Raw genomic sequence first — 24,582 nt, 5'->3', positions numbered from 1 at the left:
AGAAGACGTGAAAAGCACTATATCAAATGCAAGGATTATTATTATTAAAGTCAATTTGACGGATCAGGTTTTAAATGCTCTAGCATCAGCATTTTCCTCCATTTTTTAAAAAAAGAAGAGCTGTAGGATTTATGAAGAGCAGAGTTGTATGATAATCAGATGAGAATGGACCCGGAAGTAAGAATGTCCCACAAACAACTACTCTTTGAATAACGAATTTGTTGGCAATTCGTTGATCAGTCAGCGGCAGGAGAAGAATCTGATAATGGTAGCACACTCACTGGGTGTTAGTGCAAGATCTTTGACTGACTCAAACCTATTTAAAACCCATTTAAAACATGTCCTGATTATTCCTGGAACCATTAGCACCAGTCGTTTACTCTAGCGTTTGGTGCTTAATTGAATTACTGTAGTAAATTAGAAAGGTTTTGTGGAAATCCAGTGAAGGTTTAACTGATTGAGTCTAATCCCATCAGCATTAAATTTGGTCAGTTTTCATCCAGACACGTGAAGACAATCTCCTTAAAGGTGTATCACACAGCCCTTTGGACTAATAGACCATCTCCCTTGCCCCCTTCATTAAGTTCAGCACATGTTTAAATGGGTGAATTTCCTTGGCGTCTCTTTTGGAGCGCTTTTTCAAGCATTCTGAGACGTTGCCCTGTGTGGAGGGCGCAATATAAATGCAAGCTGTTGTTGTTGAATGGAGCAGTCACATCAACTTAAAGGGTAATCTTTAAATCATTCTGCAGGATAATTCAAATGATACAATGTTAGCTTCAGCTTTTCAATTTTGCCCTGAGATTATAATATAAATTCATCAGATATAAAAGAATACTCATATGTTAGAATCTACCAGATTCAGCCCCAAATTAATAAAAAAGAAAATGTTATAAAACCACAGCAAAGTCCCACAGCGTTAACATTATCTTTCCCCTCAAAATCCTGGTTGATTTCCAGGCTTTTATGTTTTTATTTCAGATTTCTGGCACACACAGCTCTTCCTTTGATCTCAAAGAGTTTATGTTACAGAGGAGTGTTGTACATCATTGTGCGCTTTGTTTATTAACCGAGGCATAGAATCTGCCATTTATCACTGGTGTTTCAAATTCACCAGTGGTTCAGGTAAGTTTTGCATTGGATACAGCACCTTATCACCTGGAAATGTCTTAAAGCATCACAGTAATTACTGTTAAGTGACTGTGTAATTTTTAGGCAAATATGGCAGTTAATATGCACATATCCATGTACCACAAAAAGCTAGGAAGTGAATGATTAATTTACTGGAGTTTGCTGGCCAGGATACCAAGAGAAACATCCTTCTTTTTGGATAGTGACATGGGTTCTTTAACATCCAACTAGACAGAACCTTGTTTTCTAAAGCACAGCACTTCCAACCAAGCAGCGCTCCCCCAGCCTGTGCTGGAGTGTCAACCTAAACCATCAGCTCAACACCACCCCACCCCGCGCCCCACCTCCCACACACACACCACCTGAACGGAAAGCCTTCTGAATAGAGGCTAGAATGTTACCAAGCTGAGCCATACTGACACCAAGACTTATGAAAAAATATTGGAAGCGAAGACAAGCGAAGAAAAGACAAGAAATCCTGTAATGTGGTCTACAGTGTAGCTCATTAACACTGTTGTATGTTACAGTATCTTCCTAGCTATGAATATGAAGTATGAAATAATCGAACACGTTGCAGTGTTCGGTGATGCAGCGCTTTACATCTCACTTATCGTTATTTTCTCATAAATTGAAGGGAATTTCTCCATATCTCCTGGCCAGCAAATCCCCCAAATTAAATTGATCACTCACTCCAAGGCTGTTTGTGGGACACTGCTGTGTTTCGCCCACAAAATACACAGTCAAACCACTTTACAATATATCCTGTGAAGCGCTTTGAGATAAGACGTCATGTCAAATGTGTGGATAATTATTATTATTATGAAATGAAATGGGTAATGGAGCTTCTTAGTTTGATTTAAGTTTGTCATTGCTTTGGTTTATGTAGCGCTCTCTGATTCCTTGCCGACCTAAGTCACTGACTGATTATTCTGACGATTAAGTCTTTTGACAGGAGATGTTTTATGCTTAGATTATTTTTTTTGCATCTCAAGATATTACAAGGCGCGTTCTCGCGTGCAAAAACTACATCAGCAAACCCAAGACTGAGTTGTTTAATAAAAAAATCATTGCGTTGAAATGCCAATCAGGATTCGATTGCTGTTGTTATTTTAGATGTCAATGAAGACAGGAGCAATCTCCTGGTCTGTAGACTCCACACTGCCCCCTGCCATGACTGTCAGTGATGGCACGTAAGACCTTACAGTAATCGGCGTCTAAATAAATATTTGAAATTGCCAATATGAAATTTAATGATAATAATCCTTCCCATTGACATAGCGCCTTAACACGTTCTTGAGACGTCTCAAAGCGCTTCACAGAATGTACTGTAAAGTGAATTGACAATGCTTTGGGACGTCCTCCCCACGTGAAAGGTGTTACACAAATGTAATATAGTAAGGTCATATTTTGTGGGCAAAAATTTTCCAAAATGTCAATCAAATAATGCAGAATTTTTTTTTTGTGTGTGTGTGTGTGGGGGGGGGGGGCAGAGAAAATCCATTCGGAATAAGGGGTCCACTGATGGATCTAACCTCTCGACAGAGAACTGGACAGATTTGTTGTTGAAGGATAAAATCTGAACTGGAGGTCTGGTCAAAGTCTGGAGGATTAGGATTATTGTGGGACTCCCCAGGAGGGTGGAGTTGGAAGAGAGAGGGGAAGATGGTGACTGCATTAGGTGGAATTGTGTTATTGGTCATTTCTAACACGACAACTTGCATTTACACAGAGCCTTTCAGGCAGAGGGGGTGAGAGAGTCTGAGAGCTCTGTGCTCAGAGACAACGCAACAAAACAAATCATGTCGGGGCAATAAAGTTTCAAAGGTTCGATGCATTTTTTTAAAAAAAGATAATAGATAAAATAGAGGGGAGAGAGAGAGAGGGAAAAAAATAATCTCAGCTTCACCGGGGAGGGGGGGGGGGGGGGCATTGGCAAATCATTGCACCTTCCACGTTAAGTGTGTGCTCTTTGCTTCTCAAACTGCAGGGAACAGCTCAGTGAATGTCCAGCCAAGGAGAGAGAGAGGGAGAGGGAGAGAAGGAGAGAGGGGAGAGAGAGAGATGCATCAGCTCCAGTCAGTGCTTGTGCAAAGCAGGTAGTGAGTTGGGGGCAAACCTCACTCTGTTCCGGGTATAGCTTTTCGAGCAAGAAGAGGGGTCAGTGACTGCAGCCGATATTCTGCCCGGATGGAGTCCCGGCGAAATGAGATGCACCCGTGAGGTCTCCCCCCACTGAGACCCCCCCCCCCACCCCCACTCCCCCACCACACCACCACCACTGCGGAGATTGATTTGCCAACAGCCCACGGGGTTGCACTGGTAGTTGGTGTGACAGGTAGGAGAGGGATTTTTGTTTGGAAGATCGTGAACTGATTGCGAGATGAGATCCAAATGTAACCCCACACACACACACACACTCACTCACTCACTCTCACACTCACTCACTCACGCAGTGTGGGAGCCCCGTTGCTCGGGTCCCGGTGCTGTTGCTGAGAAGGACAGAGCCATTTCGTTTACCGCAGCAGCGACTCCGCTTTGCAAGAGGTTCGGCGGTGACTCGGGATCCTGTCGGGGAGGGCAGCACTGCGGGAGGATTTTGTGTTGCACCCACGTAGGTAGGCAGGTGGGTGGGCGGGTGGGCGGGTGGGTGGGTGGTGGGTGTTGTGCTATTCAAATGCAAAAGTTTATTCCTTATTTTTCAAACCGAACTGGATCGTCGCGAAAGGGTGGGTTTGCGGAGAGGGATGGAGGGGAGAGGGAGAGTGGGGGGGAGGGGGGGGAGAGGGATGGAGGGGAGAGGGAGAGTGGGGGGGGGGGGAGGGATGGAGGGGAGAGGGAGAGTGGGGGGGGGGGGGAAGGAGAGGGATGGAGGGGAGAGGGAGAGTGGGGGGGGGGGGGGGGGAGAGGGATGGAGGGGAGAGGGAGAGTGGGGGGGGGGGGGGGGGGAGAGGGGGGGGGAGGGATGGAGGGGAGAGGGAGAGTGGGGGGGGGAGGGATGGAGGGGAGAGGGAGAGGGGGGGGGGGAGGGATGGAGGGGAGAGGGAGAGTGGGGGGGGGGGAGGGATGGAGGGGAGAGGGAGAGTGGGGGGGGAGGGATGGAGGGGAGAGGGAGAGGGGGGGGGGAGGGATGGAGGGGAGAGGGAGAGTGGGGGGGGAGGATGGAGGGGAGGGAGAGTGGGGGGGGGGAGGGATGGAGGGGAGAGGGGAGGGTGGGGGGAGAGGGAGAGTGGGGGGGGGAGAGGGGAGGGGGGGGAGGGGGGGGGGGGAGAGGGAGGGGGGGGGGGAGGGGAGTGCGATCCTTGCACTGTGTAACCAGGTTAGTAAGTGCTGAGAGGTAGAGGGTTTAGGTTTAAACAGAGACCAATCGCAGCCAAACGGCACGGATTTGTGGTTGACCTCTCTCTCTCTCCCCCCAAAGGGTTGTGTGGCTGAGCTGAGCTGAGCTGGGGGGGGGGGGGGGGGGGGGGTTTAGGACCCAGGGCTTTAGGACCCAGGGCTTTAGGACCCAGGGCTTTAGGGGTACAGTGAAGCCGGGAGGGGTGAGATGGTGTTCAGGGCAAAGCAATGACGCCGCTGCCTTCAGTAAAGGTTATTTAATAGCCCGGTTTGGTGGTGGGGAGAGAGCGAGAGGGAGAGTCCGGGAGCACAGCTGATGTGAGCGCTGAGCGTGTGCTGAGTGTCAGCCTGAACACCTGCAGCGTGTGTGTGAAACCCTCCCCTCACACACACTCACACCTACACACACTCACACACACACCTACACACACTCACACACACCTACACACACTCACACACACCTACACACACTCACACCTACACACATCCACACACACCTACACACACACACTCACACCTACACACACTCACACACACCTACACACACTCACACACACTCAAACACACCTTCACACTCACACACACCTACACACACTCACACACACCTACACACACATCCACACACTCACACACACCTACACACACCCACACACACCTACACACACTCACACACCTACACACACACACACACACTCACACCTACACACACTCACACCTACACACACACACCTACACACACACACACACCTACACACACACACATACCTACACACACACACACACACCCACACCTACACACACCCACACCTACACACACTCACACCTACACACACCCACACCTACACACACACAGACCCTACACACACACCTACACACACCCACACAGACCCTACACACACACCCCCACCTGAACCCAATGAACCTCTCCCTCAGTCACAGCGCTGAGCTCTGTGCAGTGCCTCCGCCGGGGCTCCCGGGGCTGTGCTGAGCTGTGCTGAGCTGAGCTGAGCGCCCCCCGGCCTGGCCCGGCCCGGCCCGGGCTGTCGAGGGGGAAAAGGGGGCATTTAGACGCTCTCTTTCGTAAAGGCTATGTCGCCGCAACAGGACAGTGTCGGGCAGAGCCGCTCCGCCTCCCTGACCGGGGAGCCCCGACCCCCCGCCCGCGGGGACACACCGGGAGAGAAGGTAACGGGGAACCAACCGGTGGCTTCGTCTTTGGTGCGAACTGTTCGAGAGAGATTCCGACTCTCACTCTCTCACTCACTCTCTCCTCTCACTCACTCCTCTCATTCCCACTCACTCCTCTCCTCTCACTCCTCTCCTCTCACTCACTCCTCTCATTCTCACTCACTCTCTCCTCTCACTCTCCTCTCTCTCTCTCTCACTCACTCTCTCCTCTCACTCTCTCTCATTCTCACTCACTCCTCACTCTCACTCACTCCTCTCACTCTCTCACTCTCTCACTCACTCTCTCCTCTCACTCCTCTCACTCTCACTCTCTCCTCACTCTCTCCTCTCACTCTCTCACTCCTCTCACTCTCACTCTCTCCTCTCACTCCACTCACTCTCTCCTCTCACTCTCTCTCATTCTCACTCACTCCTCTCACTCTCACTCACTCTCTCTCACTCTCTCTCACTCCTCTCACTCTCTCCTCTCACTCCTCTCACTCTCTCACTCCTCTCACTCTCAGTCTCTCCTCTCACTCCACTCACTCACTCCTCACTCATTCTCTCCTCTCACTCACTCTCTCCTCTCACTCACTCCTTTCGCTCTTACTCACTCTCACTCACTCTCTCACTCCTCTCACTCTCCTCTCACTCACTCTCTCTCTCTCTCTCTCTCCTCTCTCTCTCACTCCTCACTCACAGGCTTGTGATTTGTAACTGTTGCCATTTATCTAAGTCCCTTTCCTCAAACCCCAGCGACTTTGATCCAAGTTCGCTGTTAATAATAATAATAATCCTTGTATTTGATACAGCGCCATATCACGCCGCTCAGACATCTCAACGCGCTTCGCAGGATATACCGTAAAGTAGATGGACTGTGTATTTTGTGGGCGAATGGCTGTTCGGGGTTTAGAGGGTCGAACACGTTCTATTCATCGAGTTTGGTTGGAAATGGAGACAGGGCACTTGTGTTTAGTGGTATAAGGGATTCAGAGGTTGTGTTGACCTGAAAACAAGGCTTTGGGTTGTGTTAACCCCGATACAGGTTGTTGTGTAAATCCTGAACCTAACCCAGGGAAATATTTCTATTAGTCTGAACCCTAACATAGGGTTTCCCCTTTAGGAGTTGACTGATCTAATACACAAGTGGCCCGGACCTGTGTTTAAAATTTCACATTTGAAATTGTGTCTACTACAGTTTGGAAGATGCTTCAGAATTAATCGATTTGACATTTCTGTTCAATTTACAGTCTCGTTTGCCTTTGGTGATGTGAAACCTTTTCTTTTTTTAAAAGACAAGGCTTATTTTTAAACTAAAATATTATTTAGGTCTTCTGAAAATTCTTTTTGGAAACTACAGAAAAACAATTTCAAAGTTAAGATCGACTTCAACAACTGCTAAATTCTGAGTGCTCTGAAATGCTACACAGAGTAAATTTAGTCCCAGATGGAATTTCTTCCTGTACATACTTAACCTCTCTGAGCATGTGGTTGTATACATTTGACTACATACCTGTACGTTGCTTTTGTGTGGTTGTGTGACTGTGTGTACACGTAGTAAATATATACAGTTGTGGGTGTATAGTGCAGATATGCACACTGTGGTTGTGTGTGTGTGTGGACACAGGTAATGTGTACTAATATACTGCAGTTTTATACTTAACTGAGAAATAGTTGCAAATTATGTTTACTTGACACCAATCTCAGTAAACATTTTTTTAGAATTGTGGATCACTTTCTGCATAAAACAATACGCAGCTTGTCAACAGGACGGCTGATGAAAGCAGCGAGCTGATAGCTTGAAGCTTCAGGGTAGGTAGAGGGAGAGAGATAGAAGCGCTTGATCTGGGGAATTTTAAAGTGTCTCGTCAGAGACACGGTGGAGACTGGACAATGTGAGTGATACATTGCTGGTATGTTTATCATTGCTGCATCTCCAATTGGATTAAATCGTCAACACTCAAACCATGAGTGGTTTCCAGAATCATTATCCTGAACAAATAATTCTTTGAGAGCCAAGTTTCTCTCAGGAAATCACAATTCATTTGAAGAATTTAAAGTTCTTCACATCAACACAATCGCACCTCAACTGCCAAATCAAGGAGGAAAAATATTTGGACGTCTGGTTAACCCCCCCCATGGATATGTATACTGTGCTTCTTTGTAACATTTTTTTTAGATATAAAATAAGAAATCGGTGTGAATATTCTTGTTTAATGGTGCTTTTTATTTTTCCCCTTCGGGCATACTCACTGTGACTGAGGCATTGGGGACATACCCAGCTCCACTGATGTTAATCTGAACCACCTATCAACATGTGCATGAGAATGACTGCGGTGAACTCACCCACTGCTTGTCTCTCTTGCTGCAGAGAACCCTAACCCTCCCCTCCCAAATGTGGGTGAGGTTGCAGCAATGTGGGGAGCTATGTGCCGGCACTCACAATACATGTCCCAAAGCAGTTTATTTGGTGAAGGTCCAGTTTAACCCTCTTAATCACGACAGCGGGCACCACATGGGGCCATGCAACCAGATCACCCAAACTAAAGCTTAGCTCCCGATTCCAAATGGTAGGCGTACCTATGGGGATAAATTTGCATCATTTCATAATTACCCATTTTGTTATGAAGCATCACAAATTTACTCCTCCATATTATGCAGATCGGATGTGGGATATCGCTGTGCGATCAGCTGCTGCGTTTTACACTTTTACTACATAATAAAATCCTGCAAAACTATTTGAGTCGTCCTCCTAATATGAAAGGGCCTATATTAAATGCACATATGCTGATTATTTAATGATATTATTTCACCTCTGCCCACGTGTCTGCTCTTCTCACCTGTTGCAGTTCTATGGCCTCTAACTGTCCTCCAATCCTTTGGCCATGTAACCATTCTTAATGTGTAAGTCCAGAGGGTGAGGTCATCACAGCTGAACTCAATCCTGAGCTCACCTGACGTCCACAGTATATACACACACATTTCTTACAGTGCCGAAGGTGGGGTTAAAACCCCTTCCCTAGCCTAGTGGTACTGAGGAGAATTGTAGCTTCACTCCCGCCACCTGAGAAGGAAACCAACACAGACTGTAGTATTTAGGCATTGACTGCACCTCAACTGAACCATTGGACCATGTTCCACAGGCAACAAAAAATGAGGAGACTGAGAACTCCTCCTTATTTTCCAAGTTAATCTACACAGGATTTTTTTTTTACACTGTGATAACAGTCATTGACTAGTTTGGAAAACTGAGCATGAGACGTCACACTTCTTGTTACTGTTGGCTGCAATACACGGGGAAACTACTAATGGCAACGTACCAGGGCTTTTTAACTAACTGAGAGATTTCAGGCAAAAAAAAGTCTAGTGATTAATTGTGTGAAAAGCCGTCTTACGCTTTGAAGATGACTTAAAAAGCAATTGCTGTCTGAAGCTGACAGATTCAGCAGCAAGTAATGTAATAGTCATTTTGTGATGAAAATAACACGCTGCAGATCATTTCATTTAATGGCTGATAGCATTGAATGTAAAATACTTATTCTGGAATACATTTTCACTGTGTAATGGCACTGTACAAAAGGCACTGTATAAAGGCATTCGTTTTGCGAGGTGACCGCTGGAGGGATCATACTTGGATTTCAGCTGAGTTATTGGGGGTCATGAGTGAAGCTGACCAGTGTTTTTAGCAAACGCTGTGCGTCAGGAGTGGAGAAATCACCATCTTTAACCATGTCTCAAGTACCTTGACATAAGCAAGCAAAGCAAGCGTACCCACTGTAATAAGTTTGAATTATTTATGTTGCACCAATGGAACAGTTCCATTTCCAGAGGATGGAAAAGACGGCGAGTGTTTCTTTAGAGGCTATTGGTGGCTAAGGTTCAATGCTCTCCAGGACAAGCCAAAATGATGCTGAACTTGGTTAGAAAAATTAAAAGACAAACTTGGAACCTGTATATTGTTAATCGTAATAATCCGTGCATTTGGTGTAGCTCCTTCCTTTGGGAGGACGTCTCAAAGCCCTTCACAGGGTTTTACTGTGAAGGGCAGTGACTGTATTTTGGATGCAGCTGCCCATTTGCATACAGCAATGTCCCACAAACAGCCCTGAAACAATTTTATTTGGGAGGCCAGGTTTATTGACCAGGATACCAGGAAAAACTTCCTTCTCTTTATTCATTATTCATCATAATTTTTCAGTGTATCAATGGGAATGTGCAGATCTATATTTCACATTCGTGACCATTACAAATGAACAGCACAGATTTATTTTTCAAAAAGGAGTTAAATGGTAATAAACTCAGTTTCTCCACTCTCAGTCCTGTAAAAAATATAGTCTGACCTACATAGAGGTTCATTTCAATTTTGGTCGGTTGTGGCAGCACTGAGTCCTCACAGCAATTAATGACCTTTAATATCCAAATGGAAATATTGTGCAATGCATTTGAAGGATGTAGAAGAAAATAAGGTTTAACTGTGGTCTTACAATATTCACAATTTCTTGTTAACTGTAATCTTTCTGCATAAAACTATTAGGGTAATGCTGTATTATCTGTCTGCAAGTCAAATATCAAGAGAGGGATCTATAATGGTCTCAGAATGGCTATTATTGATAGCCCATTAGATTGCATATATTTGTCTTTTTATAATAAAGATAGTTAATACAGGTATTGATGTTCATTTGTATGAAGAATATATTGAATGTAAGTTAAGCCTGAATTGTCTATTTTGATTTTCTCTCCTTTGATGCTAGATTTTATCCATTTTTTAGGTAGTTGGAGTAATTGGATTAATCTGTTCACTTTTAACAGAGCAGAGAGGGGGAAAAACACAAATGACATATGCCGGCAAGTCAGAGAAGGAGCGAGAGACATGCATATATAATAATAATCAAACTTAGGTCCTCTCGCTTGAGAGGTGAGCGCGGCAACCACTATGCTGCAGGACTCCTATACACACTCTTGCACATTAACACAGTGAGTAATGTCCTTTGACCATGAGGAAGCTCTTAATACCTTGCTGCTCAGCCCTGCCTGAAGCATTATGGCATATTTATATTACAAAAGTAGTTCTACACAAGTGCTTCAGGGGTCTCGAGTTGTGGAAAGTGCTCCAGGACAACAGAAGGAAACTGTATGTGAAAGACAGTGTTTTCTTTAAAAAAAGTTTTTAAATCATAGTGTGAGACTGGGAAGGTCACAGGCCAGTGAGTGAGAACATGTTCGGCTGGCCTGAGACTTTCAGCCTGTACTGTCAAACAATGGCTGCTTTACATCTCCAGTGTCTATATTTTATCAGGGTTGGTAGTGCCCCCAGTGGTGCTGACGGAACTATTTCTTTAGACTGCTCTTGGACCCTCTGAGTGCTGTCTCGGTGGTCCTGGATTCAGTAGTATTAATATGCTTGTGTTCCCACGTTGCGGCTAATGTTGGACGTTTGGAAGTACAGTAAAACAATCATAGCCATTGCGCTCTGCCTGCCAGATACCAAGTATTGGGAGGAAGGAGTATCTGCGCTGTTATCTGATCGCAGAGCAAAGGAATTATGTAAACAAAATAATAAAAGCAAACCCACGGAACTAAAGTTTTAATGAGTGGCTTGAGGTTCGGTTAATTTGGGACATTGGGCATGTAAGTGTTCTGGGATGCTTCCTTGTGTGAGGGTGCTATATAAATTCATGTTGTTATAAAAGTTTGTTATATATTCTGAACGCTAGAAGTAACATTTGTGTTTCTGAATGACCGTCTTTGCAAGATGAGTTCCCATGCAATGACTATTTAGAGCTTGCATTTGAAAATACCAACACGTAACTGCTTATAAATATACTGTAGTTTATTCGGCTTCCCTGATGGTCCATTGAGGGAAAGGCATTCCACCCTACAGACCAAAAGGTTTGAATCCCAGTCTGTGTGGAGTCATCTTATCTCAGCTGCTGGTTGTTTTTTGTTTCAAGCTCCCAAAATGATAACTGAATTTAGGCTTTAAGAATTTTCTACAATTCTAACATTTTAAGGCAAGATGTTCTTACGAGGCTAAGGCTAAGTGGATATTAGGGCTTCAGGTGCTGTATTCTTAGAGCAGCAGTTAGTTGAAATGTCTGTTGGTGAACGAAAGGCCATTTAAGTCCTCAGAAAAAAAGATATTTTGTGCTTATTAAAGTGCAGTGTGTGAGCCTGCATGTGGCCTCACAAATAGCTAGTGAAAAAACAAATGCCAGTGGGAATGGTGGAGGGCATTACAGAGGGAAATGCTGTGCCTGGTATGGAATGCTGCAATCAGCAGGGGAGGAATGTGTCAGCCTGAGCAAGGGTTGGAATTTAAGTTGTGAGTCCATTGGCAGTTTATGTTGGCTTGTGCCCGCACTGAATTGGCGCCATCGTGGGACGTACTCCCGAGCTGGGTCCAAGTTGTGCTGTTACAAAATCAAAATACATTATTTGACCAATTGATAGTGTCAAATGCAGGCAAGATTACAGCCAATCCCTGGATGACGGTTTTTGGAAAACAGTTATCATGATCTAATTGGATAAACCCAACTCTGAATAAAAACCTCACTTCCACTTCTTACTCACTGGGGTAAAAAAAATTGGAGCATACCATGTATAGAAATGCGCTGTATCCTTTGGCTCAGTGCTGCTTACCACAGTGACAGTAAGCCTATCCATCCAGTCTGCAGGCTTGCTTGTAACGCGCACCACACTTACAGATGAATGCACAATCGCCTGCTCACACATCCAGATACTGCACGGCTTCAGGAAATCTATTCTCACAGTGACTTACTGTTAACCAGAGGAAAACTGGAAGTGCCAAGTCTTCTGCAAAAAGGGTCTGTGCATCCAAACACTCTCACAAACAGCACCTTTATTGCTTCTACAACACAAACACACACAGAATTGTAACACACCACATACATTCTTCATTTGAAATGAAGAGTCAAAATAGTGGGTGCTTGGAGCTGGTGATCTTATAAATTTTAGAAATGACCTCTTTAAAACACTGCCCTGCACTTTTTCATGATACTCGTTGTTAGACCTTTGGACTGTGGATCATGTCACTTTTTTTTTAACGTTACATACAAGCAATAATTTATGAAAAAAATCAAATTTTTTTCTGCAAGAAGGTGTTATTACAAAGTTCTACAAATAACCAACAATATATCAGACCACACCTTTTCAATGCAAATCTTGTTGATCAACCAATAGTTAAAGATGACCATCAAACATTCTACAATTCAATTCTTTTGTATTTTGAAATTATTATTATCAGTCAAATAAATAAAGTAATAATAATGATAATAATCATCCTTGTATTTGATATAGTACCTTATCATGTCTTTGAGACGTCTCAAAGCACTTCACAAAATTTACTGTAAAGTGAATTGACTGTATATTTTGTAGACAAAACAAAAGTTATGTTTATATGAATTTTTTTTTATTTAGCAGATCATAACTGAGAACTATAACTTCCCATCTTCCTCTCTGCTGGTTATCAATACTGCATTATCATAGATAGAAACACCTATTCTTGGGAACTGAGTGACACTTTGAAGTTGAAAGAAGAGTATTCTTTGACTTCTGAAACCTGAGTTAGAATTTATCCCGGGCAGTTGGAGTCAAAGGCTCCTCCCTGTTAAAAGTGATGATGGAAAGAATTTGGAGCAATCTCTGAGGTGGCCAACTTTATGGGCAGCTAACAAAATACATTTTATTGATTGAATATCTCTTGATTTGTGCCATATGTTGAGAAATATTCAATCAAGAAAAAACTGAAAAGACGATACCGATTGAACACGGACATGGACTTGTGCGAAAGTTTGCGGGTTGCTTCTTGACAACGCCTTGGGCCACTTCTGGCCCGGGGGCTACAGGTTGGCCACCATATTCAATCCATTATCTTGGGGTGAAATTTAACTGGTTGGTAGTCACTAGCCTTGGCACTGTGTGCTCACAAAGAGTTACAGACTAACCATGAGTGCAGTCCATTTTTCAACGTTCACAAGGGAAGCGCAACAGGCACACATATTCCAAGGAAATTGGTATACTTTGGTGTTACACTGACTGCAGTATTTAGTTTGAACATAAATCCAGCTCTAAACTGGTAATATAACTACAGTAAAAATATGGAGGTAACATCTTTCGATTGGAAACTGTTTGTGTTGAATCTGTTTCAATGGAGTTCTGGTTTGAGCACTCGCCTTGCAAGTGAGAGGATCTGGGTTTAAATCTCAGGCAGGGTGAAACATTAGGCAAGTTTCCTTATTCTACACGCCTCTGGTTACCTAGCAGTAAGTAGGAACCTGGTTGTCAGTCGATTGGCGGATCGCTTTTCCGGGGGTAATAATCCCTTCACAATTAAACAAAAAAAGTCGTCACTCAATTCACGACTGTTTGTGGGACACTGCTGTGCACAATTGACTGCTACGTTTCACCCATAAAATATACAGTAAATTCACTTTACAGTATATTCTGTGAAGTGCTGTGTAACGTTTCCAAGACGCGATAAGGCGCTATATCAAATGCAAGGATTATTATTATTATTTCAGATGAATAGAATCTGTTACTGTTGCATATATTTAGGAATCCAAATATAGCAGTCCTAGACAAGTGCAAATAACATTTAAATAAACTTAACTCATGTACCTGTGCGTATTGGACATTTATTATTTGTGAGATACTTCAGTTAATAATATAATAATAATTTTTGTATTGGATTTAATGCATTTTCATGTCATCAGCACTTCTCAAAGCTCTTCACAGGATTTTAACTGCAAAGTGTAATGACTGTATATTTACATTTGAATGTGGCAGCCAACTTGCGCACAGGAATGCCACACAAACAGCCATGAAGTAGATCACATCAGAACATAAGATGCAAGTTCCCAGTTCTACGAATTTTTAAAGCAGTGAATCTAGGTAAAACTTGCATTACAAACACATGTTCAGCAGTTGTATTTTTTGTCCAGTGAGGATTGATATTGGGCAGCACATGCTGATCTCCACTCCTGGCCTCCTGACATCAGCAGGTATGCATTAAACACACAATGCCCTCCATCAGCCCCTGGCACACACACCAAGATAAGTTGTAAACTGACAGTAACAAACTATACATCTGCTGACACAAAAAAAATCAAGGTTACAATGATGTGACATTTCTGTAGGTGGGCATCTGAAATATCTGAAAATTCATGATATTTGAACAATTAGCTTACAAAGTACCAAACAATTGCCCACGACTATAACAATGCTTCAGCTGAATTGCAACGTGAATCAAAAGGTTACTCTATGGTATCCCTTTGTTTTTCTAACATTGGATTTCCAATGGTTACATAGAATGATTATAGCTGTACTTATTGAAATTATTTCAAGCGACTATCCTCTCTGTGTTATTAAATTTGTTTCTTTTTTCACCCGAAACACATCACAAAGGGCCTTTGTCCATTGATACGAGGCAGTCTCAGTCTCCAGCAGCTTTACATAATTTATTATGTGTAGTCTTGGCAGCCACTTATTAGTATGTGTAATATTGCCATGCTGACAGATCCTGCACATATTATTAGTTATACAACAAGGACAGGAAATGACTATTTTGGCAATCAAATTGGTTTGTTAGTGACTGAACCATGAGAATGTAGTGAGGATTAAATGGCGAGGGAATCAAAGACGTCTTGGGGATTGGACACAGTAAACATGATTTTCATCTACTTTTGGCACAGCAGCACTCTGGCATACTGGCTATCAATATTGCCACAAGTAGTGCAGTCATTTTCACCTTGGATTTGGGTACAATGTCAATTGCAACAACAACAACAAATTACATTTGTATAGTGCCTTTCACATCCAGAGGACATCCCAAGGCGCTGGACAGTCAGTGTTTCGGACCTTTATTTGCACTTTTGTGTCAGCCTGGCTCACTTGGTAGTACTCTCGTCTCTGACTTAGAAGGTTGTGGGTTCAAGCCCTTCTTCAGGACTTTAAACTCACACATTCTTGGGTGACACTTCACGCAGCCTTGGCGGAGCGATGCATCTTCAGAAGTGCCATGCTTCAGTTGAGATGTTAATCCAAGGTTCTGTCTGCCTGTTTGGGTGTATATTAAAGATCCCATGGCACTACTTGAAAAGAGAAAGCAGTATCTTGCAATGTCCAACAATCCACCAGATAAAATTGGATATTCACTTCATGGCTATTAGGGGACATTATTGTGCACAAATTGCCTGTCGTGTTTGCCTACAAATATGCAGTCAGTACTCTTTACAGTGAATCCAGTAAAGTTTTTTGTGTATGTTTTGTCTAAACATAACAATTTATAAATTTGTCTAAATACATCAAATGTACCATCACCACCAACAACAACTTGCATTTATGTAACACCTTTCATGTGGGATTAACATCTTACAGCACTCAAAGTTTATTACAACATATGTATGTTTGCCTTGCCAAAAACCTGACCCAGAACTGGTCATAATGGCAAATTAACGATTGCTGTGAATTCTTTTGGATTAATACCAAACATTGTGAATGCAAATATAGCATAAATTATGGATGCTTAAAGAAGCCTTTCACATCTGCCTCAATCTAGCAATGTAAAAGATACAGTTTAAAATGTTCTTTTTTCAATGATTAATTCACTAAGCATCCTTCCACATGTTGTTGACATACAGACTGCTATTAAGGGGCATCCTCAAGCTTAGCTGACAATATCCTTACCATCTGTCAATGTAAGCTATTGTAAATTTCTAAAGCCCTCTTTACCTATTAGCTCCACAACAAAATTCAATCTGGGGCTAACATTTCAACTCAATCCAGGTGCTAGTAACTTCATAGAAATCTACCTGGAAGAGGCTAATGCAGTTAAAGGCAGTGTTTATAGAATTCATTTTTTTTTACAAAAAATTTGTGTTTAATCTGTAGTTTCCTCCCAATATTTTCTCATGCAATAAGCTTGGCTCCTTGCAGTTAGTAAAGAGTGACTATGCATTTTCCTTAGTTATTTTCTTTCTTTTTTTTGATCCCCTTCCTCCCAAATCATATAACATTGCTGACCAAGACCCTAACCCTAATTGGCAGAATCCCACAGCAGTTCTGTAACCAGCACATACGACATGTGACAGCATGGCTGGAGTTTGATTCAGGCTTTCCATTTGGCACAGCCTGACCACTCTCCTCAATGGTAACTCCTCATGTGAGGAATCGTGGGGTATACTTACCATGTGCTACCACCTCTACTGATCATCAGATTAGTATGTCAGTCAGCTGCAAAGCCAGGCTGCCTCACCACAGTTTCTTTGTCTGAGAAAGCAGGTATCTCATTGTCATGGTGTTCTCAGCCAGGGGCATGGTTGTTCCTTCTTTTAGAGCTTTTTAGCCTGGGAATTGTACAGCTTCTGAGGAGGTGATCCAGTCTTTGAGGTTTCTAGCGAGAGGAGCAGGTGGTCAGTGCCGTGAGTTTCTAAGTACATAGTCCATGCTGTGAGGTTTGCTGCATCCAGACCCAGATCCACCCTCAGATTTGGAAGCCAAAAGTAACAGGTGGACTATACCCTGATACTACAGCCAGGGGGGCAGGGGATACAGTTCTTGGATGTGTTGAACAAACAGAACACAAAAGTCCATGGTGTATTAGATGTAATTAGGTAGGAGAGTGGGTGTTCAGGTGATAGATCTCTTGCACCAAGGACTCTTGATATCGCTCCACATTTAGCTAACAGAATAGTTGCTGTCAGACAATGAGTCCCATCACTTTGTCCTCCCCTAAAATTGAATTGTTCTTTTTTGAGCAGGTGGCTGAGTTACTTAATGAGCTGCCACAAACCAGACTAAATCCATCCAGACTAAGCATGCATAGCCGAACAAGGCACCAGCTTGTCAGAAAGTGACAACTTTGCAATTTTGACATAACATTTCATTTGGTATAAAAGAAAACACACTTTGCATGAAATGTCTATAAATAAACCTCCTCAAATGCAAATGACATTCTAATTTCTGAGATGTTTTGGCACTTGTCTAAAAGAATGCTTTGCACAGTAGAGGCCTGTTCTCAGCATGACAGCCATATGGTGTTTTAACAGCAAGAGCTAAAACAGGCCTTGGGGGTCTGTAATGAACTGCAATGACTGTCTGTCAGATTTCAGCAAGAAGCAATCACAACCTTATTTTCAACATGCTAAAGTTTTTTAAAGACCTCGTTTCATTTGGTTTTCTAACTGTTCTTTTCAAGCTCCCCTACTCCAGCTGGGACGATGAGAGTAAAGCAGGCAAAAGAAATTGAGGTACAGATCATCCATGATCTAATAGAATGGTGGAACAGGCTCGAGGGGTTGGATGGCCTTCTCCTATGTTCCTAGATTGTGGAATTACCTGGTTATTAATAGTGATCAGTGAGTACGCCACAGGAGATACATTTATAGGAGTGAAAAGCTGATGTCAAACTTGCTTTCCTCCTGTCTTATCTTTTCCCCCTTCCCTCAAGGCATTTGAAAACCTTTTCCTTCTGTTGGGGTAAGGTTCACCGGGCGCTGATTACCTTCTGGTGGCTTGCAAAAGTGGTCATTATTTATGTGAGAGCGTGGAGAGGCCGTTGGACCATAGGAGACTGATCCTGAACTGAACTGATCCCATCCTCAATTGACATCCACACACATAACTCCAATAGGCAGCACAAGATAGCAGCCATGAGTGTGATCCCTGGCTGTTGTTCCACTTTATAACCCAGGCCAACTGATGCCAACTGTAGGAGTCTTTAGTCCTGCCCATTCAATGACTGGGTTACTTATCCACACTGAAAATTGAACCTGGGACCTTTCTAATCTATATAGTTTGGCTACTTAATGGATCAACTCACAGCCATCTGGGAAGCCCCAGGATTACTGTATCTTATAATAAGGCACCAACAGCCTTTGGCTTGGTCATAAAACTAACACTACTCATTTATCCAGTCTCGCAACTGCCATGGGACACCAATGCTGTTATTATGAGCCTGTTCAGTTGCTAAAATGACATTGATATAAAGGCTAATGTAGATAATTTCTGATTTTTAGTGGCTTTCCATTTTGGCTGTGATACAAATCATGTGTAGACAAGTCACTGATCAGGTGAATTAATTTTCATTGTCTTTCTTTTTGCTACACAGAAAATGAAGAGTCTGGCGCAGAGACGTCAGTCAGCACCTTCTTTGGTGATTACCAAAGCATTCAACAAGTCCAGAACACTATCCAGGTAAGATTTATTTCTCCCTCGTCCCTGCAAGCATTTTGCACAATTCCCCCACTGAAGGGTGAGGGGTTAAAAAAAAGGTTGATCTATAAGTAGCCCAGCAATATCCTAGGTTGCGAATCTGATAGTTTTACACTATGGGATGGGCAATCAATGATACACAAGTAACTACACGTTCACATCAATGCAACTGATTTCAGGTGACCTCGCCTTTGCTGACATTTGAAGGAGGTCAATGCTCAGCCAGAAACATAATGACTGGCACCAGAAAGAGTCAGTACGTCCTGAAATTATAGTTGTCTACAAAATACATAGTCACTATACTTTACAGTAAATCCTGTGAAATGCTTTGAGACTTCCTCTCGATGTGAAAGACAAGTCCCAGGATTATCCTTATTATTTCTCACTGTTTGTTCAGCTGGGGCTCGGTGCTCCCAGATACAAAAGGTGCATTAAAAATAGTCTGGAAAGCAAAATAATCTCTCTGGCCTTTTGTTTTGTAGCTTTGGATATAGTTTGCAATGGTTTCACAATGTGTTTAATAGCTTATTGGAAACGGTAAACTTCATTCTTTAACTTATTTTGGTGTCAATTGCTCAGTCAATGAGAGCGGCTTGTCGGCTAAATAGTCGGGTTCCTAAATAGTCGGAAGCAGCTACACCTGATTGACAGGAATGAAGTTTGCAGCGATCCATTTAACACAGGAAATGCTGCAATTTTTTTTATCTGTTTGATGTCTTTCAGAATTCGCAATTAACCACTACCACCAATTAAATAGGAAAAAAGAAGTCACAATTGGTAGTTCCCATCCATTATATGCAAATGAGATCCCACTACATTAAATGATGATCTCTTAATAATAATCCTTGATATATAATATAGCTCCTTATCACATCTTCTAGACGTCTCAAAGCGCTTCACAGAATGCACTGTAAAGTGAATATTTTGTGGGTGAAACGCGGCAGCCAATTGTGCACAGCAGTGTCCACAGACATTCGTGGGTAGAGTGACCAAATTATTATTATTTATTTATTCTTGAGGGTGAATATAATAATAACATCAGTCTGGCTTAGTCAGTAGCACTCTCGACTCTGAGTCAGAAAGTTGTGGGTTCAAGCCCCACATCTGGATTTTGAACACAGTCTAGGCCGACACTCCAATACAGCGATGGGGAGGACTGCATTGTAGGGGTGTGTCCTTTGGATTGTAGGTTAAACTGAGGTCTATCTACCTATTCGATGGATGTTAATGACCCCATGATATGATTCAAATATGAAAGGGGAGTTTCTCCCATTGTCCTGGCAAACAACCCCCTTATAAAATTGGTCTCAAAGCGCTTCACAGAATATACTGTAAAGTTACTGGACTGTATACTTCGTGGGCAAAACACGGCAGCCAATTGCGCACAGCAGCGTCCCACAAACAATCGTGGATTGAGTGACCAAATTATTATTACTTTTTTAAAGTTTTATTTTGAAGGGATTATTACCACCGGAAAAGCAATCTGCCAATCGACTAACAACCGAGTTCCTACTTACTACTAGGTAAACAGAGGCGTGTTGAGCAAGGAAACTTGCCCAATGTTTCTCCCCTGAAGAATGCAAACAGTATCCAATTCAATAATATGGATTAAGAAACTAAGTCTTGAGCTAGATTGCATCTGTCATTACCAATTCCCTAAATTGTGTATTTCGATCAACGTAGGACTAGTCAGGCGCTTTAAGCAGAGGTCCTCTTCTATTCCCCATATTCTCCTTTAGATCCTTCAGTGCTGCCTCCTTCAACAGAGAGGGTGGGAGGCTTTGGACCACAGGCTTTGGCATCCACTGCTCTATGAGTGGTCAGGAGACGTGATTCTTCAGGGTAAAGCTGGCATCTGCGAACATTTCCAATCTCAATCGTCCTGGCATTTAATTGCCTCATTTTGCAGGCTGGCTTTTCATTTAATTAATTAATTTCCATAATAACTTAAATTTAATTGGATCTCTAGGACTTAACATTTGTTCGGCAACAGTTTCGAACCTCTCTGCTACTATGCATCGGAGGCAGGCTTTGAGAAGCTGATGACAGCTGGCAGGGTTTGTTTGCTCCATCTACATTTCCTAGAAAATCATTTGAGACCAGATTTTTGGCTGGGCTCATTCCAACATTTAGGCAGCACTTTCAGGGCTTGAAAATTGCCTTTGGAATGATATCACCATACTGTTTACATGGAGATATTCATCTCTTAACATCTTATACAGCTTGGCTCGGAGTTCTCTCTTGTTGTTGATCACTACTATACAACCTGAGGATTGCATATACAGTATCCAATTCACAGAATTACCCTTCATCACTTCCCCTTGAAATGAATAGGCTCATCCCAAAGGTTTTACCCAGGAGTGTCGTTATATTCACAGCATTCTGAACAGGTCAAGTTCACGTCGTTTTTCACAAAATAACTATTTTACATTGAAAAGCCCATTGACATTGTAAATGCGTTCCACATTATAGGCACAATCATTTACAGAAATGCCCATCAGAATGATTTTGTTACTCAAGCAAGGGAGGGACAAAATCTACTCAGAGTGATTTAAAACTAATAGAGGTATTTGTTTTCTATTAATACAAAATAGAGTCTGCCTGTTCAGGTGTACGTTGAGATCCCATGGCACTATTCGAAAAGAGAGGGAATCTCCCAGCCAACAAATTCCAAATAAAATTGGTCACTCATTTCATGGCTCTTTGTGGGATATTGCTGTGAACAAATTGACTGCTGCTTGCTCCTGCAGAAATATACACAGCCACTACACTTTACAGTCAATACTATGAAGCACTTTGAGACATTCTCCTGAGCTGAAAGGTGCTATATCAAATGCAAGGATTATTATTGTTACATAATAGTCTTTTGTACACCGATCACTAAAAATAAGGCTCTTTCCATTATATTCCTTTCCTCAAGACACCAGAGATTAAATTATAAACCATGTGGCTACATGATATAGCTTTTATTAAATGTCACATTCATCTTCCTCAATCCCGTGGAACATTCTCTTTCAAAATAGCGTTCTAATTGACTTGGAGGAGATGTACTGATTGCTTAAAAAAAAATCTTCTCTCTGTACAACAACAGACCAACTTGCATTTATATAATACCTTCACTTGTGGTAATATCTCGGAGCACTTATAATTATCTCACTGTAAAGATGGAAATATCTTTTCATAGATGTCTATTAATATTAATATATTAATAAATAAACAGTCAATTCACTTTGCAGTATATTCTGTGAAGCGCTTTGAGATGCCTCGAAGACATGATAAGGCGCTTTATCTAATGCAAAGATTATTATTATTAATAGCTTTCAATTGTCCATTGAAATACCAGTTATTAAAAAATAAATTGCTGTGTACCAGAGAGTACATAACAACAAATGGCTGTTATTCGTCCCTGAAATTTCTTATGCAAACGGAAATGTCTCTCTCTCTGTTTCTCTATTGCAGAAACAAAGTGGGATTTTGTGAAACCCATTAAATTCCAAACACTCTGAATCAATGTGTTCCCACCCAGAACTGTGAGGAATTTCAGTTATTTTCAGTAAGAATTTGAATAGCATTTCCTGGCTGCTTTGGCAGGGACAGGATGAAATGTCTAGCGTGGGTAGATTTTCTCCCTCCCTTCCTTAAAGTTGGTGATACTATATATGTGAGCCTGGCCCATGCTGAGAGCTCTGCACCCCATGCTGGCTGACTGCAGAGACCCTTTGAAATGTTTGTTCAGAGAAAATTCTTCACTCGGTTTGGCAAAGAGCAAAACCTTCAACTGGATCCGTTACCTTCCAACAGATGTTTCACTCCAATATTGTTATTATTATTCATAATTTAACTGCTGAGTGTCAATCGAGGAGGTCAATGGCAAGCTGACAGTGCAGCCTGTTAGCATATACAAACAAATGACTGCTGAAGATCTCTTGACAGTGGTCTCTAGTTTTAAGAAGTATTTCCCTGCCTTGTAACATTCTATTTAGGGGAGAGTGTGCACCAAGAGCGCTTGGGGATCTTTCAACATCAAGGGAATGTTGACTTGGAGTGAATCCGAGGTTTCTACGATGGGGTTGGAGTGAAGCGCTTGCAAATGTCTACATTTGGAAAGTGTTGCACTTTGAAAAGTTTTGGCCTTCCCTGGTTTGCTTTTTCACAGTTGCTGTGGAAAATGTTAGCGTGGTAGTGTGGTAGGATGGAAAGCCACAATCTACAGCACCACAGTTGAGTGGTAAACAGCACGTGTGTTGTGTCTTGCACGTCCGCTTATCACACAAGTGCAATTGTGTACGTCAAGACAGTGCAGAGCAAAAGTAAACATCTCACTTTGCTTTCCCCAAAGGCATTAACAACAGAGATTGAAATGTAAACCTTTGGAATCTTTTCTTTCAAAATAACCTTGTTGACTTTAGGTCACTACAAAGTGCATTGAGCTTTCTTAAAGATGTGAAAGGCGTAAAATTGCTGTATTAAATTGCTATATTAAATGCAATTATTATTATTATTTTTAAGCTGTAATTTAGGATGTGGTTCAGCCTGGGATGGGTTCTTGAGTAAAGGCCACATGTTTGCATTTACCTAGCTAAATAATAATCCTTATATTTGATAAAGCACCTTTTCACACTTTGAGGACATCTCAAAGGGCATCACAGGATATGCTATGAAGTGTACTGGCTGTGACTGCGTATTTTTTTAACAGCAGCAACCAATTTGCGCAAAGCAGTGTCCCACAAAGTGAATGATCAATTTTATTTTGGGCCAGGACACGGGGAGAAACTCCCTTCTCATTTCGAATAATGCCGTGGGATCTTTAATGTCCACCTGCGCAGGCAGATGGTTTTAGCGTCTGATAATCCAGCACACCACCAGCCTTCATTAGTGTGTCAAATGAGATTAGATGAGTTTAAAGTCTCTGTGGATCTCAGACTCACAACCTTCTGACACAGATGAGTGTGCTACTAACTGAGACAGGCTGCCCCCCCACCCCACCCCCCCCACACACACACACAAAATCAATCAGAAACACATACTTTGAGGCAGGTGTGAGTTACTCTGACTCTGCCAATGACGTCAGCGCATTCCATTTTACCGAGCGCTTCTTATTCAGTACGTTTCACAGCTGCTTTCAAAATAGCCGTAAATGACATCTTTTTATAGAACTGCCACAGGTAATTAGTAATATTATAGATTTCCTCTACCGCCATCATAAATGCCTGATATTCATTTTGCGGTAGACTTTGTCTGTGTAGAGCTGGGTTTCGTCCCTCCCACCACCCCCTCCAGTGAACTGCATGCACTTATCTACAAAGTCCAGGTTCATAAAAAATCGTTGCAGCTCTTTGACTCCCTGGATGGACACTCCTAGTGGGACCCTGAAATATTTCTCTGTGCTGTGTTGGTGAACTGAATACTTCTTGTGGGAAAGTAAAGATGAATGTACTCCTTTCAGAATTTTTTTTATTTGCATATTTCCCATAGTTTATTTGATGAGTTAATCAGGCTGTATAATTGTAAGTCAATCGAAAAAGCAATATTTGTTTGGGCTCAAAAATGCACGATTTATATGTCGACAAAAACGGTATTCATTTTTAATGTCCTCTGATGGTATCTTTCTTGTGATTGAAAAGGAAATGCTTTGAGGAAAATCATAATAATCATTGTCAATACAAATGCAATATGAATTACACAAAATACCCTTGAACAGTTATATGTACAGCAAAT

At 42.3% G+C, this 24,582-nt stretch overlaps 1 protein-coding gene across 2 annotated transcripts in view; it reads left to right on the top strand.

Annotated features, from left to right (window-relative positions):
- The first annotated feature begins 3,435 nt into the window (after positions 1-3,435).
- The window catches only part of LOC103186508 (rho GTPase-activating protein 20), a 63,593-nt gene continuing 42,446 nt past the window's right edge, over positions 3,436-24,582 (top strand). The window contains exons 1-2 of one of the 2 annotated variants that reach the window (XM_007905607.2): positions 3,436-3,466; positions 18,761-18,846. In XM_007905607.2, coding sequence (XP_007903798.2) covers positions 18,764-18,846 — 83 coding nt within the window. In that variant the 5' untranslated portion in view covers positions 3,436-3,466; positions 18,761-18,763. Of the gene's footprint in view, positions 3,467-5,495; positions 5,653-18,760; positions 18,847-24,582 lie in introns of those variants that run through there. The other variant, XM_007905605.2, reaches the window with a different exon arrangement.

This window comes from Callorhinchus milii, unplaced genomic scaffold (genome assembly GCF_018977255.1).
Source record: "Callorhinchus milii isolate IMCB2004 unplaced genomic scaffold, IMCB_Cmil_1.0 Scaffold4, whole genome shotgun sequence".
In the NCBI taxonomy this organism is placed as follows: domain Eukaryota; kingdom Metazoa; phylum Chordata; class Chondrichthyes; order Chimaeriformes; family Callorhinchidae; genus Callorhinchus; species Callorhinchus milii.
This window is presented reverse-complemented; position numbering and strand designations above follow the sequence as displayed.